Raw genomic sequence first — 17,984 nt, forward strand, 5'->3', positions numbered from 1 at the left:
GCACGCACACACCCAGCTCACGTGGGTGTGGCATCTCTTGGTTCTAAGTCTTCTTCTCCACGTCTCACGGTGCCCGTGCGGATTTCTCCTACAGCCAACTCCTCCCTCTCAGCCGTGGCCTGCTTGGACTCTGGTGCCTCCGGGAATTTTATTGTGGAGTCCTTTGTTAATAAATTCAGCATCCCGGTGTCCCGTCTCGTCAAGCCGCTCTACATTTCCGCGGTCAACGGAGCCAGATTGGACTGCACCGTGCGTTACCGCACTGAGCCCCTCCTCATGTCTATTGGACCCCACCTTGAGAGGATTGAATTTTTCATTCTCCCCAACTGTACCTCTGAGGTTCTCCTCGGTCTGCCTTGGCTCCGGCTTCATTCCCCCACCATTGATTGGACCACCGGGGAGATCAGGAACTGGGACTCTGCCTGCCACAGGAAGTGCCTCTCCCCCCCTCCCAGTCCCGTCAGGCAAGCCTCTGTGCCACCCCATGGCCCCTGTCCTGGTGTCACACTGCCCCGTGCCAGGTCTCGCCCTCTGCCCTCCCTCCCCATTCCCACTCCTGCTGTACTGCCTGCCGTTGAGGAAACCCTCCATTCTTTCCCGGTGTCCTCATCCCAGGGGAGGCAGTTACTGGACAAAGAGAAGGGGAGACCTAAGGGGGGGGGTACTGTTACGCCTAGCGCTCCGGGTCCCCGCTCCTCCCCGGAGCGCTCACGGCGTCTTTCTCCCTGCAGCGCTCCGGTCGGTCCCGCTGACCGGGAGCGCCGCACTGTCATGGCCGTTGGGGATGCGATTCGCACAGCGGGACGCGCCCGCTCGCGAATCGCATCCCAGGTCACTTACCCGTCCCGGTCCCCTGCTGTCATGTGCTGGCGCGCGCGGCTCCGCTCTCTGGGGCGCGCGCGCGCCAGCTCTCTGAGACTTGAAGGGCCAGTGCACCAATGATTGGTGCCTGGCCCAATTAGCTTAATTGGTTCCCACCTGTTCCCTGGATATATCTAGTCTCCTCCCTTGCACTCCCTTGCCGGATCTTGTTGCCTTGTGCCAGTGAAAGCGTTTAGTGTGTCCAAAGCCTGTGTCCTGAACTTCTGCTACCCATCCTGACTACGAACCTTGCCGCCTGCCCCCGACCTTCTGCTACGTCTGACCTTGCCTCTGCCTAGTCCTTCTGTCCCACGCCTTCTCAGCAGTCAGCGAGGTAGAGCCGTTGCTAGTGGATACGACCTGGTTGCTACTGCCGCAGCAAGACCATCCCGCTTTGCGGCGGGCTCTGGTGAAAACCAGTAGCCTCTTAGAACCGGTCCACTAGCACGGTCCCCGCCAATCCCTCGCTGACACAGAGGATCCACTACCTGCCAGCCGGAATCGTGACAGTTAGTGAGGGTAAGGACTAGAATAGGCAGGGAAATATGTGGTCAGGTTACTCACCTGTATCCTTATCCCCTCCTGGTCAGCTTGTCTAGCTGACACCATCTTGGGTTATCTAACAAGTGTATATTTGACTTGTAAGTAATTGCTGAGGATATATTTTTTTGCATTTTCTTTGCACTTTTGTAGTTTTGTACCAGTTGTGGTCGTATGTACACCCTTGTATATTTTAATTGATATTTAGTAAAAGATATATTTTATACTCCATCTTTGCGTCTAATTGGTAGAAATGAATTTTTGGTAGATATATTAATACTTTCTCCAAGGACACTATTATCTTAGTCACCTAGAGGAGTGACGTACTATCCTATTTTCCTCTATATATTTATTTTCTTATCTGTAGAGTGGAAACTTGTATCACTGATACGATATACTCACTGTTTAAAAGCAGACATTGTATTTTCTAGATTTTCTCCAGCACCTTAAAAAAAAAAGACAACAGACATAGACAATAATTACTACAAATGGTTGTCACATTTTTGAGATTCTTAAAGGGGTACTCCATTGAAAAACATTTTCTTTTAAATCAACTGGTGCCAGAAAGTTAAACAGATTTGTTAATGACTTCTATTAAAAAATCCCAATCCTTCCAGTACTTATCAGTGGCTGTATACTACAGAGGAAGTTCTTTTCTTTTTGAATTTCCTTTCTACCTGACCACAAGTGCTCTCTGCTGACACCTCTGTCCAGATCAGGAACTGTCCAGAGCAGGAGAGTTTTGCTATGGGGATTTGCTCCTACTGTGGACAGTTCCTAAAATGGACACAGTTGTCAGAAGAGAGCACTGTGGTCAGGCAGAAAGGAAATTGCAAAAGAAAAGAACTTCCTCTGGAACATTCATTACTGGAAGGGTTAAAGGGGTACTCCGGTGCTTAGACATCTTATCCCCTATCCAAAGGATAGGGGATAAGATGCCTGATCGCGGGAGTACCGCCGCTGGGGACTCCCGTGATCTTGCATGCGGCACCCCGTTTGTAATCAGTCCCTGGAGCGTGTTCGCTCCAGGACTGATAACCGGCAACTACAGGGCGGGCGGTGTGTGACAGCTATCACACCCCCTCCCGTAGGCTTGCATTGAGGGGCGGAGCGTGACATCACACGGGAGAGGGGGCGTGACGTCACACGCCGCCCACCCTGTAGTCGCCGGTAATCAGTCCCAGAGCAAACACGCTCCGGGGACTCATCATAAACGGGGTGCCGCGTGCAAGATCACGGGGGTCCCCAGCGGCGGGACTCCCGCGATCAGGAATCTTATCCCCTATCCTTTGGATAGGGGATAAGATGTCTAAGCACCGGAGTACCCCTTTAAGATTTTTACAAATCTGTTTAACTTTCTGGCACCAGTTGATGAAAAAATTTTTTCCAGTGCAGTACCCCTTTAAGATGAAATAAATAGTTAACAAAATTTTTAATTAATTAATTTTTAACTGTCATTATGAGTATGTGTATCAGCATATACTGCATATAGAGCAGAAAATACCTTTAGGGTACGTCCACACGTACCGGATCCTGCGCAGATTTGATGCACAGGATTTGATGCGCAGGATTTTCTGCTGCAGATTTCAATGTAAACTAAATGACTGAGCACGGCTTCTAATCTGCAGATACAAATCCTGCGCATCAAATCTGTGCAGGATCCTGTACGTGTGAATAGACACTTAGAGTACGTTCACACATACAGGATCCTGCGCAGATTTGATGCGCAGGATTTGTATATGCAGATTAGAAGCTGTGCTCAGTCATTTAGTTTACATTGAAATCTGCAGCAGAAAATCCTGTGCATCAAATCCTGCGCATCAAATCTGCGTATGTGTGAACTTACCCTTAAAGTGTACTCTGGAGAAAAAAAATGCAAATCAACATGTCATGTAGTCTTACCTGTCAACAGGAAAAGTTGCTGAGTTGCCCATAGCATCCATTCAGATCACTTCTTTCATTTTTCACAGGCCTTTTCAAATTGAAAGAAGCGATCTGATTGGTTGCTATGGGCAACTCAGCAACTTTTCCTCTGGACAGGTTTTGATAAATCTCCCCCAGTGTTTTCTACTGCCACCTATGTCCGTGTCAGGAACTGTCCAGAACAGGAGATGTTTGCTATGGGTGTTTGTTTCTGCTATGAACATTTCCTGATATGGGAAGAGGTTTCAGCAGAAAGCACTGTGGTCACACTGGAAAGAACTACACAACTTCATCTGTAGTGTACAGCAGGGCTGTGGAGTCGGATGAAATTTTGGGTACCTGGAGTCGGCAAACAATGCACAAACTCCGGCTCCTACTAAATTTAGATTGGAATAAAAAAAAAAAGCAAGTTTAAATACCCCAATTCACAAAAAGTTATAATTAATGAATTCTCTACTATAAGAATAAAGATCAATGCATGCAGTGCCTCATGTAACCGCAAAACGAACACATTAAGTGACTGTGAAGAAGCATGCTTTTCATGTGCTTCACCATATGGCACACAACGCACAATTAGGAGCGGCAATACTTATACTTTCCATAGTGTTGTGTCCTGCTGTTACAGGGAATCCATGGGTGACCTAGCCTCTCACTGATAAGGGATTAAGGAAATATGTTTTTTACAGGACTAGAGACACTTCAGGGTACTCCGTTACCTTGCTGTCGGAGCTCCCCTTTCCAGTGTCCGGAAGTTATCGTTCCGAACGACGTGTGCAGGGCTTCTGTGTTCAGGGCCGCCCCTCATGACGTCGCGCCCCCTTCCCATAGACTTTCGTCGAGGGAGCGGGCGTGACGTCGCGAGGGGGCGGGCGTGACGTCACGAGGGGCGGCTCAGAACATGGAAGCCCCTTTAAACAGTTCAATACAGTAGACTGTTGGCTTCCCAGCCAGTTGTCCTGTGGTAATGATATGTATGTTGCCTTTCTTTCCTTCAAGGAATGTATAAAATACATTCACATATTAATACAGAGGAGTCGGGGAGTCGGAAGTACAAAAAACTGCGGAGTCGGAACATTTATCTACCGATTCCACAGCCCTTGTATACAGCAGCTGATAAGTACTGGAAGGCTTATGATTTTTAAATAGAATGGCTCCTGTTGATTTGAAAACATTAATTTTTCTCCAGATTACCCCTTTAATACCAGCAAGTTGACAACTGAAAGAGTTGCCTTAATTGGAAGCTAAAATGTTGTAATCCTGCCCCCAGTTCCCGCATTTTCAGTAAGTTAGTGAGCATACCCTGTTTTATTTTGTGTGATCGAAACACTTAAAAAAAAAATCCACTTCTCCATCACTGTGATTCCACTCTTGCTGGCCACCGATGTTATTGCTTTAGCAGGCCTGGTCATATATGCTGGTCATATATGCTGGTCATATATGCTGGTCATCATGCTGGTCATACATGCACAGCCATACTTTCCAGGTTAACCATTTTTACAGTGATTTTGTGGCCTGATTTTCAAATGCAGCTTTTGATCAAGCCACCGGTTTGCCCATGACCATGAGTGCTACTGGGCAGAAAATGTAAAGGGCATCATATGGCAAACACTGTATGGTAGCATTTATGACAAGCACTGAATGTGGGCATCTGTGGCAGAGAAAACTGTTGAAGGACCTTAAAGGGGTTGTCCAGTATATGGAAAACCCATGTTTGTGGTGTCAAACAGCTTACAAACAAAATGGTATTAGTCATAGTGCACAGATGACAGATCTCTCCATATCATCTCTGCTCTCTCCCTTGTAGCTGTGACATCACATCACATTCAGAGATCCCATCTTTGCTCCCTCCACCTTCCCTCCTGTCTGCTCAGGAGAGATCAGTAATTTTCAGAGGGGAGCTCATATTACTGCTCATTAGATTTTAAGGCAGAAGGAAGCCTTTCTTAGTCACAGAAGTTTCAGTCAGAACAGGCTAACTGCTGTCTTATCTGAGAAATGCTCCCTGCTGACCTAAAGGACATCTGCAGCAAAAGACAACTTATCCCGTATCCACAGGATAAGTGTTTGATCGCTGGGACACCCCGCGATCTCCCAAACTGGGCCCCCGCATTGTCGCTCTATGTGAGCGGCTAATGCGCGTAGCGTCGACCTCTCTGAGGTCGACGGTACACCCCTCCCCATACAGTTCTATGGGAGAGGCGGGGATGCACGAATGCTGCCTCCCAGCCTCTCCCATAGAGATACATGGAGGAGGCAAGTCGGCCGAGACGTCACGCTGCGGCCGGCATGCCTCCTGCACGGGAGAGCCACGGCAGAGTCGTGGCCCCGTGCAGAAGATCGAGGGGGGGTCCCAGTGGTCAGACCCCCGCGATCAGACACTCATCCCCTATTCTGTGGACAGGGGATAAGTTGTCTTTTGCTTCATATGTCCTTTAAAATTCAATGAGCAGTAGATTGAGCCCCCTCTTCACATCAATGGTCTTAAGCAAACAAGAGGGGAGGGGGGAGCAGGGACAAGAGCTCTGCTTTCAGAAAGAGTGACAGATATCACAGGTACAGGCCAGACAGTTCAGCTGATATGGAGAAATCTATGCAGTATAGCTTATAACATTATATTAGTAAGTTGCTCTATTATACTTTTTGAGACCATACACAGGTTGTTTCTTTTGCAGGACAACCCCTTTAATCGAATCCATCTCGTGTGTTGCACCCATTGACCAGACAAACAATTGTTTCCACAGCACCAAATGAACCACTGATAAACTATCTGGTGCGATAACTATATGGGAACACTGAATTACATCTCTTTATGAACCCTATCTTTATTATCCCTTAAACAACCTTACCTTTGTACTTAAACATTGTCCTATATGAATTACACAATTCAGCAAACATGTGATTCATCTAAGGATTCGCAGAGTCATATTGATGTGTTAAACGTGACATTTACACACAAAACAAGAGCGGCTCTGAGGAACAATTACTACGAAAGTGCCTTGTAAGCGAAACTCCTATCTCAGCAGGCTAGACAGTGAACTAGAAGCGCAGATAACTCCTAACAACATGTCTTTTGTAATAATATACTGAAGTGGCCTGTAACACCATTTAACATAATAAGTATTCTACATAAGCGTATTAGTATCAATACAGTGGCTGAAAATTCCTTCCTATGCCACCCTCAATAACATTACTAATGCATACACAATGAGAGCCTTTGTTTAATGAGTGTAAGCCGCTACCAAAGAAGAAAGAATGCAGGCAAAAATGTCTAGCTCAAGGAGATCAGGGCTGAATTATTAAGTCGAATCAATGGGACCTGATGAAAAGAATTTATATTTCATTACTGAAGCCTAGCACTGTTGATAACCGGACTTTTTTTAATGAAGTACATTGGTTTGCTCAACTGTGGTCAGGTAAGTGGAAATGTTTGCACCTGTTATGCTGCCCTCTATATAAGGACGGAGCCATCCTAGCATTATTTAAGAGGGCACGGGATAGTGCTTTTTGGCTAACAAAAGTAGAGAAAGAATATAGCAGACTCATACCGCAGTCCACAACATTCTTGAGTAGATGGGGGGCTAAACCCACAACCACAAAGCGCTTGAGATCCAACATGCACAATTCTCTCTCCCATCATCTGCTGTCGGAGAACAGTCAGTAGGCCACAATGCACATTAGATGGCTGTCTGGTCCTACCCACCTTTGCGGGTTTGGGTGATATTAAAGGGTCATTTTACATTGTTTGTAAAAACATTTGACAAGTTGAGTTACAGCCAGGTGGGTGCACTGCAGCGCATGCCTCAAACCCCAGCTGTCACTCAAACCAGACTCATTCATCATAGACTCTTTTGTAGACAGGCGTATTTGGCGGCCGGCAAGACAGTGAACCGGGTATGTAAACTTTTGACATGTCTGATCGACGATTGACATTGACGATTTCTTCTAATCTGTATGCTTTAGTATGGTCAGGACTGTACAGTGACCCCCCCGACCTATGATGGCCCCGACATACAATCATTTCAACATACAATGCTTTTGTATGTCGGGGCCATCGCATAAACGGCTATCAGGCAGCACAGACTGCTTCAGCTGCCACCGGATAGCCGTTTACGGTGCCCCGTGTGGTCCACTGACGATTACTTACCTGTCCTCGGGGCTCCGGTGCGTCCTCTTCGGGATCCCCTGCATCACCGGCGCTCTCCTCCGTCGTCATCACGTCGCTGCGCACGCCATCCCTTCATCCAATAGGAGCGTAGTGACGTGATGGCGGCGACGGAGAGCGACGTTACCAGACAGCAGAGACCTTCCTGGAGCGTCAGGGACACCACAGGGATGCAGCGACAGCGATGGAGGGCGACATCCAGGGCAGCGGTGACGGTCTGGAGCGGCGGGGACACGTGAGTATAACCTCCAATACCAGTGGTCTTCAACCTGCGGACCTCCAGATGTTGCAAAACTACAACTCCCAGCATGCCCGGACAGCCGTTGGGTGTCCGGGCATGCTGGGAGTTGTAGTTTTGCAACATCTAAGGTCCGCAGGTTGGAGACCACTGTCCTATACTTTACATTGCACGGATCCCTCAACATACGATGGTTTCAACAGTCCATTTGGAACGGATTACCATCGTATGTTGAGGGACCACTGTATATATAGCTCAAGAGGCAATACTATACTTTTATGAAAGAAAAAAAAGCCACTCTCAGGGGTTTCTATACTGAAGACAATTTTTCCAGAACTCCATTTTTGCTAAAATAAACGCGCTTGGCTGAATGGTGGGTCCCATCATTTTTCTTTTCAGTTCTGCTCATAATAGCAAAGCAACAAGTCTAAAGATTTGAAAAAAGTATCTGACTTTTATTGTATCTATCTGAAGATCGCTTGCTCCTCTTTCATAAGCAGTTCTGAGAAGAAAATAATGGAACACAGTGCTCTTCTGACCCTTTATTTTAGCAATGGGTAAGGTCTCAGCAACCGGACCCCCGTTGATCAAAACCTCTGACATGTCATACGTTTTTTTTAAATTAATAAGAACACTTAACACCTCCTGCATTGCAATATAACAGGAAAACTTCACCGCTAATACACACGCTTTTTACTGTTGTATACTGTATGTGTCATTGCTTCCTGGGGAGATTTTTTCTGTACACACTGGGTATGACAATGCAAATCTTCAGAGCTGACTTCACACAGTCTTCTTGGTACCGTATATACTTGAGTATAAGCCGACCCGAATATAAGCAGAGGCCTCTAATTTCACCCCAAGAACCCAGGAAAAACTTATTGACTCAAGTATAAGCCTAGGGTGGAAAATACATCATCCCCCCCCCCCCCACCCCCGTCACCATCCCGACCCCTTCTGTCATCATCGCGACCCCGTTATCATCCAGACCCCCACTATCCCCCCCTGTCATCATCCAGACCCCCCTCATCCCCCCTATCATCATCTAGACCTTCGTCATCACACATACCCCCCTCTCTTGTTCTCTACTCACTTCCCCAGTTGTAGCTCTGTTGGTCCTTCCCTAGCAGCCATCCATCGTCGCCCATCTAAGCTGCGGGGACCGTCCGAATTCCAAGGGGAGAATTGAGCCGGTCCGGACTGTCCATCTTGACCGGGAGGCCCTCTTCTCCGCTCCGGGCCTGCCCTGTACTAGTGACGCTGCATTGATGACGCTGCGGAGGGATGTCGGTGCGCAGGGACACCCCTGACGTCACGGACGTCTGCTGCACACGGACTTTCCAGTGCGGCTGCGTCAATGCAGCGTCACTAGTCCGCGGCTGGCCCGGAGCGGTGAAGAGGGCCTCCCGGTCAAGATGGATGGCCCGGACTGGCTCACCCTCCCCACTGGAATTTGGATGGTCCCTGCAGCGTAGTTGGGTGCAATGGAAGGCCTGGCCCATCCAACTTGCCATCCCCACAAGTATGCCTGCGATTTTTTTTCACTCGAGTATAAGCCGAGGGGGACGTTTTCAGTACGAAAAATCATTCTGAAAAACTCGGCTTATACTTGGGTATATACGGTAATCTTTATCACTTACTGTAGTTATTCTGTATGTTCTTATCAGTAAAATGTGAAACCTAGCATGTGTCTTGTAAATAAGGGGAATAGGTAGCTCAACAGATATGAATACAGATTCTAGGAGTACAGGTTAATGGTTGTGTACCCGATACAATCTCAATAAAAGAGATAAAGAAGGAGGTTACCGTTCTCAAGATAGATTCTGGGTGTGAGGAGTGTAAGAAATAATAGATGCTGAGAGAAATATTTGAATATTGATACTAGATTGTATTTATTAATAAAATGTATATAAATAAATTTGTGCTATATGTGTGGTGTCTGCAGGGCCCATGCAGATCCCCCACAAAAAACTTTTTTTTTTAAAATCAACTGGTGCCAGAAAGTTAAACAGATTTGTAAATCACTTCTATTAAAAAATCTTAACCCCTTAAGGACTGAGCCCTTTTTCGCAATTCTGACCACCATCACTTTACGAATTAATAACGCGAAAATGCTTTTACCGAATATTCTGATTCTGAGATTGTTTTTTCCTGATATATTCTACTTTATTTTGGTGGTAAATTTTCGGCGTTACTTGCATCCTTTTTTGGTGAAAAATCCCAAAATTTCATGAAAATTTTGAACATTTTGCATTTTCTAACTTTGAAGCTCTCTACTTGTAAGGAAAATGGATATTCACAATAAATAAAAAAAAATTTCACAAATACAATATGTCCACTTTATATTGGCATCATAAAATGGACATACTTTTGCTTTTTGAAAAAACTAGGGGGCTTCAAAGTAGAGCAGCAACTTTCAAAAATGTCATGAAAATTGCTAAATCTGAAGGGACAGATGTTACAGAACTACAACTCCCAGCATGCCTGGGCAGTCGAGGCATGCTGAGAGTTGTAGTTTGGCAACATCTGGAGGGCTACCGTTTGGGCACCACTGTAACAGTGGTCTCCAAACTGTGACCCTCCAGATGATGCAAAACTACAACTCCCAGCATGCCCAGACAGCCTTTGGCTGTCTGGGCATACTGGGAGTTGCAGTTTGGCCTTCCTAGTGGTTGCCAAAGTAAAGATCACTTTACTTTCACTTTCAATACCCCCCCCCCCCCCCCCCCCCCACCGTCGATTCCCTACCTGATCAAGTATCCTGCAGGCTCCAGCGAAGATCCCGGGTCCCCAGGCATCTTCTCCTGCAGGTACGGCCCCCTGTCCTGCGCTGCCATTGGTCAGAACTCCGTTCTGACTAATGGCAGGGGATAGGAGGAGATCGCAGCTCTGCAACCTCACTCCTATCCCTTAGGCTGATCGGGGCTGTTGCTGACAACTCCGATCATCCCTATTTTCTGGGTGATCGGGTCACCAGAGACCTGATCAGCCCGGAATTGGAGAAAATCGCATGTCTGAATTGACATGCGATTTTCTCCGATCGCCGACATGCGATGTGCCGGGATGCCTGCTGAATAATTTCAGCAGACATCCGGCTCCGGTCCCCAACCGGCTAGCGGTGGGGACCGGATTTCTCACGGGCGTATGGATACACCCTCGGTCCTTAAGGACTCGGAATGCAGGGCGTATCCATACGCCCTGTGTCCTGAAGAGGTTAATCCTTCCAGTACTTTCTAGGGGCTGTATACTAAAGAGAAATTCAAAAAAGAAATGCATTTCCTCTTATGTCATGACCACAGTGCTCTCTGCTGACCTCTGCTGTCCATTTCAGGAACTGTCCAGAGCAGCATATGTTTGCTATGGGGATTTTCTCCTGCGCCGGACAGTTCCTAAAAGGGACAGCAGAGAGCACCGTGGTCATGACATAAGAGGAAATGCATTACTTTTTTGAATTTCTCTTTAGTATACAGCCCCTAATAAGTACTGGAAGGATTTAGATTTTTTAATAGAAGTAATTTACAAATCTGTTTAACTTTCTGGCACCAGTTGATTTAAAAAAAAATAATTGCTTTCCATGGGAGTACCCCTTTAATAGAATAAAATAAAAGAGTACAAATGTTTATGCCGCTGGCTTGTTAGCTCATATGCTGTGGAGCTATATGCATCTAATGCAATAGAAAAACATAAGATGTTTGGTAGCGGTATGTATATATGTTATGGCAGACAATACTGCAAACTGCACATTTATATAAAATATATTGGACACATCTTATTTTGCCCACATTTGAAACATTTGTCTTCTGGGAAGACTATCAATATAATTGTATTAATGTTCACTTCTGATGCCTGCGGGAAAGAAATTCCTGGGTACTTATTGTACCCTGAGATAAAAATGCCTGTCAACGAAGTAAAGTCCTATGGCGCTATGCGCCGTCGTGAAGATCCTTATACAAAACCTTTTTTAGTGTTTTGTGGGGGATCTGCATGGGCCCTGCAGACACCACACATACAGCACAAATTTATTTATATACATTTTATTAATAAATACAATCTACTATCAATATTCAAATATTTCTCTCAGTATCTATTATTTCTTACACTCCTCACACACAGAGTCTATCTTGAGGATGGTAACCTCCTACTTTAGCATGTGTCTGATCAAAAATTGTACTATGTTAACGAAGAAAAGTGAAGAAACATATAAAAAGGTGTTTCTCATTCCCCACTATCTACTCAAAATGATGACAACGCATTCAATGGCCTGGAAATTCTTCAGTAGTCACCACAATTAGCCGGAGAATAAAACGCATCTCTCAGGCAAATTACTTAGACCCACGGGGCTCTATTACTTGTGTATTGATGGGTAGTTTATACCTTGTTCTGAAAGCATACACAAACAAATGCTCACAATTCACAGGAAGTGAGGGATCGGAAAGGACATACATTGGTCCCTTAACATACGATGGTAATTCATCCCAAATGAACCATCGTTAGTTGAAACCATCGTATGCTGAGGGATTCGCACAATGTAAAGTATAGGACGTTATACACCCGTCACCGCCGCTCCGGACCGTTACAGCTGCCCTGGATGTCGCCCTCCATCGCTGTTGCTGTGTCCCCGGGGTGTCCCCGCAGCTATGAACCGTCACTGCTGCCGGGGATCGTTGCTCTTGATCGCTGTCATCACGTCGCTGCGCACGCCGCTCCTATTGGATGACGGGACGGCGTGCACGGTGACGTGATAATGACGAAGGAGAGCGACGGCGATGCAGGGGATCCTGAAGAGGACAATCCGGAGCGCCGGGGACAGGTGAGTGATCATCACCGGAGCATAAGGGGCACCTTAAAATGCTATCCGTCTGCGCTGCCAGATAGCCGTTAATGCGATGGCCCCGACATACAAAAGCATCGTATGTTGATGCTGCCTTCAACATGCGATGGCCTCTGAGAGGCAATCATATGTTGAAATTATTGTATGTGGGGGCCATCGTAGGTCAGGGGGTCACTGTATAACTCTTAAGAAGAATTTGGAACTCTCCACAGGAAAATCCACATGATGAGATGTTGTACTTTCTTTATATTCACACTTTACTTCAGTATGAGCTCCATTCATGGCCTCAGTCTCAAAGGGGTACTTTGCCCCTAGACATCTTATCCTCTATCCAAAGGATAGGGGATAAGATGTCTGATTGCAGGGGTCCCTCCGCTGGGGATCCCCGCGATCTTGGCTGCAGCACCCCAGACATCCGGAGCACGAAGCGAACTTTGCTCTGTGCTGGATGACTGGCGATGTGGGGTGGAGGCTCATGGAGGCACGTGCCGTCATGCCCCTTCCCACAGACTTGCATTGAGGGGCGTGACCGTGATGTCACGACTGCGCCCCGCTCAGTGCCTGTGGTGCTGAACCTGACGCTTTACACAAACACAGGGTCCAGCACGGAGATCGTGGGGGTCCCCAGCGGCAGACCCCAGCGATCAGACATCTTATCCCCTATCCTTTGGATAGGGGATAAGATGTCTAGGGGCAGAGTACCCCTTTAAGTTCCATTCACAAAGTGTAAACTGATTACTTCAATAATAACCTGTCACTACCACCTTGCTTTCTGTGTTTATAGTCTTTATGCCCTTTTCCACCTTCTATGCTTTTTACTTGGCGACTGGTATCTTTTTTTTTTTTAGGGTTTGAAGTGTAAAGTGAGCCAAAAAGTCAGCTGCAAGACTAACACCGACGAATCCCGAAGACCTTATTGATTTCAGTGGGGTCAGTTGGATTTCTGTCTGACTAGATGGAAAACCAATAGGTTTTGCAATTGCTTTCATTAAAAAAATTTTTTAGTATTTCATACTGAAAAAGCCAGTCAAACAACTGCCCCCCCTGCCTCCTGGGATACATACTAGTCCTACTGTGTCCACTTGTCATGACCTAAGTCATGGACCCACTTCATGATTGACAGGTCTGCAGGTCTAAAGCTGCTGCTTGTGTGCTCCTGTGGAGAGAAGGGGGGAGGGGCAGAAGCACAGGCTCCCTCACTGTCTGCTGTGTAAGAGAAGGGGGGGGAGGGGAGGGGAAGAAGCACACTGCTGCCGTGACTGAGCAAGAGGCAGATGACTGAATGGAGGATTTCTTTGTTTAAAAAGTAAGTGTCCCTGCATGTATATATATATGTGTGTGGCTATATATATGTATGTGTATATATCTATGAATTTATTAAGTGAATGTGTTTGTTACAGGGGGACTACAATCATATGCTTCCAGCTGTTGCAAAACTACAACAGCCAAATGATGTGCGGGCATGCTGGGAGTTGTGGTTTTGCAACAAGTGGAGGAACACAGCCTGCAGAAACACTGCTGAAAATCAGTCTTACCAATCATATGCCTCCAGCTGTTGCAAAACTACAACTCATAGGATGTGTGGGCATGCTGGGAGCTGTAGTTTTGCAAAAGCTGTAGGTACACAGTGTGTGTGTGTGTGTGTGTGTATAGCATAAAACCAGAAAGGAAAGGGTTACCGCTCCTAGAGCAGTGAGGGAGGGGAGTGGTCATTACAGTGAGGACCCGCCCCCCCCCCCCCCCCCTGCTGTAAATGAAAATTACTTTCACTTTGAAATCACTCCAAGTAAATAAAGTTAATTCTAAGAGAAATATAGGTCATAGACACATAAAGATTACATGTACATGATCAGGATGAGATACTGAGCAACATATGACAGTTTTTTTTTGGGGGGGGGGAGATGTGACAGGTACGCTTTAAGGGGGTTTTCAAGGACTATATGTTTGATGTTAAGCCCTCGAGGGGAAGACCCTCTCTCTCTCTCTCTGAACCCTTGTATTATTTTTAAGTTCATGTTTATGTTACTTTTTTGTACTTTATGTTATGTAAATTCACTTTTTCTACTGGTTAGTACAGCTAATCAGCCAACAGCTATTTTACTATTCTGTCTAATGCATGCTCGGTCAGGTGTACATGTTTGTTTCAATAGGGAGATGAACACAGTATCCTGCCAGACCCACTAACATTGATGTATGCCCCTTTAAGAAAATGATTGGGCATGTGGAAATCCAATCCAAAAATGCTCAGTCCCCCTCTCCTCTAATGTCTGTCATTAGGAGGCCCCCATACACAACAGATTGGCGCCCGGGCCTACCTAAATCAGTGGGTAAGATTGTTATAAAGCAAGGTTGTACTTTATAGGGCCTGCTGGAATCACTGATCCCTATAACCAAGGGCAAAGGTTCCTTCAGCTTTCACTCTGTACAGCAAAACTTACAGTATATATACAGTAGTTTGGAGTAGTTGTATTAGATGCAGATATATATATATATATATATATATATATATATATATATATATATATGGAATAATTTACCCCCTACTGTAAACTTTCACAATATTTGGAGTAAAAAATATGTTCTGTGACCATATACAAAACAGCGAACTACATATCACAAAGGTCAAAAAGTCATTTAGGAAAGGTAAAGGAGACCTCTACTGCAAGACCAGATGAGCCCCATCTAGTTCTGCATATTTGTCAGGTTCTGATATCAGAATTTGATTGATACAAATATATTATTTATTAAAAAGTCTGAACAAAATTGACATGTATTAGCATTTGGTAATAAGAATTAATAAATATTTTGCATGGAACTCATTCTCTACATACAGTATGGTGCATGTAGTGTAACAGAAGATTTAATATCAGTGTAGAAACAAGACTGACACCACTGAACACTTAATTATTTAGCACCCGGCTACATCAGGCAGGGGGTGCTTTAGTGACATCATCAATAATTTGGATGTAAAGGGAACACAAAGTATGCAACATGAACCATTCGGCCATGGAGACACCCGGCATCAAATGCCATGGCTTACGTGTCTTCTTACGCAAAGGGGCAGAATTACAATTAAAAAACTGAGGAGCTGCAAATAATTGATAAGCATCTCCGAGCAGGTCAAAGCAACTATACCCTGTTCCAAATTATTATGCAAATTCTATTTAAAGGGGTATTCCAGGAATTTTTTTATGTGACTATGCTACAGGGGCTGTAAAGTTAGTGTAGTTCATAATAAAGTGTCTGTACCTGTGTGTAACTGTTTTCTCACAATTCTTATGACTTTCACCCCAATATTTATTTTTAACAGCATACAAAATGACTGTTGTCTCAGATTTTTCCCAGGGTGCAATGCGGCCGAGACCCGACTCACTAGTTAGCTGATGACAGGGAGCCTGTCTGCTTCAATGGGTGGAAGGATCGCTTGGTGGGAGGGAGATCAATCTGCAACTAATGCAACAGCTGTAGGCACCCTGCTTGAAAACCACAGGTCATATGAATGGATGCAGCTCATTTATGTTTCAATGGGTGGGGTGGCGGATGTGTGGGAGGGAGGAAAATGGAATTATGGGATTTTTAGTAAGAAAAGAAAACTGAAACAGAAAATACAAGTTCACAAAAAGCTAGCCACCGTGTTATGGTAATCTCACAAAATAGCTATTTAGCCCCAAGACAAGCACAGATCCTTCCTAAGCATGTCCATTACTGTCTGCCAGGTACGTACTAAAATCACCTTATGGTGGATAACCCCTTTAAGTGTCACAAAGATTAAATATTTTGTTTTTCAGTTTAACTCATGGATGGCATTGTCTCATGGCTCTTTTGATGACTGAAAACAATCTCTGACACCTGTGATAATTGGATTGACAGGTGAGCCCAATTTAAAGGGGTTATCCACCATAAAGTGATTTTAGTACGTACCTAGCAGGCAGTAATGGACATGCTTAGGAAGGATCTTCGCTTGCCTTGGGGCTAAATGGCTATGTCATGAGATTACCATAACACTGTGGTTAGCTTTTTGTGAACTTGTATTTCCTGTTTGACTTTTCTTTTTCTGACTACAAATCCCACAATTCCATTTTCCTCCCTCCCACACAGCCACCCCACCCATTGAAACAAAAGACCTGTGATTTTCAATCAGGGTGCCTACAGCTTTTGCATTAGTTGCAGTTGATCTCTCTCCTACCAAGCGATCGCTCCACCCATTGAAGCAGACAGGCTCCCTGTCATCAGCTGACTAGTGAGTCAGGTCTCGGCCGCATTGTAACCTGGGAAAAATCCGAGACAACAGTCATTTTGTATGCTGGTAAAAATAAATAGTGGGGTAAAAATCACAGAAGAATTGTGAGAAAACCGTCACACACAGGTACAGACACTATATTATGAACTACACTAACTTTACAACCCCTGTAGCATTGTCAAATAAAAAAAAATACTTGAATACCCCTTTAAGGAAAAACGACTAAAGGTGGGTGTTCCACACTATTAACAGAGCCCCATTTTCAAGCAATATGGGGAAGAAAAAGGATCTCTCTGCTGCCAAAAATAGTGAAATAGTTCAATGCCCTGGACGAGGTATGAAAACAATGAAAACATTAGATATTTCACAAAAACGTAAGTGTGGTCATCACACTATTAAGAGATTTGTGGCTGATTCAGAGCACAGATGGGTTTGTGCAGATAAAGGCACAGATTTTAGCCAGATACATGTGTAGAGTCCGCCAGAGTCTTGCAACTTTGCATAAACCTATTTGGCCACCACTAACAAATGCTCACAAGCAGAAACGGCTGCATTGGGCAGAAAATTACATGAAGACTAATTTTCAAACAGTCCTGTTCACTGATGAGTGCCGTGCAACCCTGGATGGTACAGATGGATGGAGTACTGGATGGTTGGTGGACGGCCACCCTGTTCCAACAAGGCTGTGATGTCAGCAAGGCGGTGGTGGATGGTCATGTTTTGAGCTGGAATCATAGGAAGAGAGCTGGTTGGGCTCTTTAGGGTCCCCGATGGTGTAAAGATGACCTATGCAAAGTATGTGGAGTTTCTGACTGACCATATTCTTCCCTGGTACAGAAGGAAGAACTATGCTTTCTGTAATAAAATCATCTTCATGGATGACAATGCACCATCTCATGCTGCAAAGAATACCTCTGCATCAATGGCTGCTATGGGGATAAAAGGAGAGAAAGTCATGGTGTAGCCTCCATCCTCCCCTGACCTCAAACCTATTGAGAACCTTTGGAGCATCCTCAAGCAAAAAATCTATGAGGGTGGGAGGCAGTTTACATCCAAACAGCAGCTCTGGAGGCTATTATGACATCTTGCAAACAAATTCAAGCAGAAACTGTCCAAATACTCACAAGTTCAATTGATGCAATACTTGTGAAGCTGCTATCAAATAAGGGGTCCTATGTTAAAATGTAAC

The 17,984-nt window shown here is 45.3% G+C and overlaps 1 protein-coding gene across 1 annotated transcript in view; it reads right to left on the minus strand.

The window, feature by feature from the left end:
• Positions 1-17,984, minus strand: part of GDPD1 (glycerophosphodiester phosphodiesterase domain containing 1) — a 111,595-nt gene that overhangs the window by 57,482 nt on the left and 36,129 nt on the right. Inside the window, exon 2 of the mRNA XM_056558587.1 lies at positions 1,804-1,846. Within this exon, the coding sequence (XP_056414562.1) occupies positions 1,804-1,846 (43 nt within the window). The remainder of the gene's footprint in view (positions 1-1,803; positions 1,847-17,984) is intronic.

Source organism: Hyla sarda, chromosome 2 (assembly GCF_029499605.1).
Source record: "Hyla sarda isolate aHylSar1 chromosome 2, aHylSar1.hap1, whole genome shotgun sequence".
In the NCBI taxonomy this organism is placed as follows: Eukaryota; Metazoa; Chordata; class Amphibia; order Anura; family Hylidae; genus Hyla; species Hyla sarda.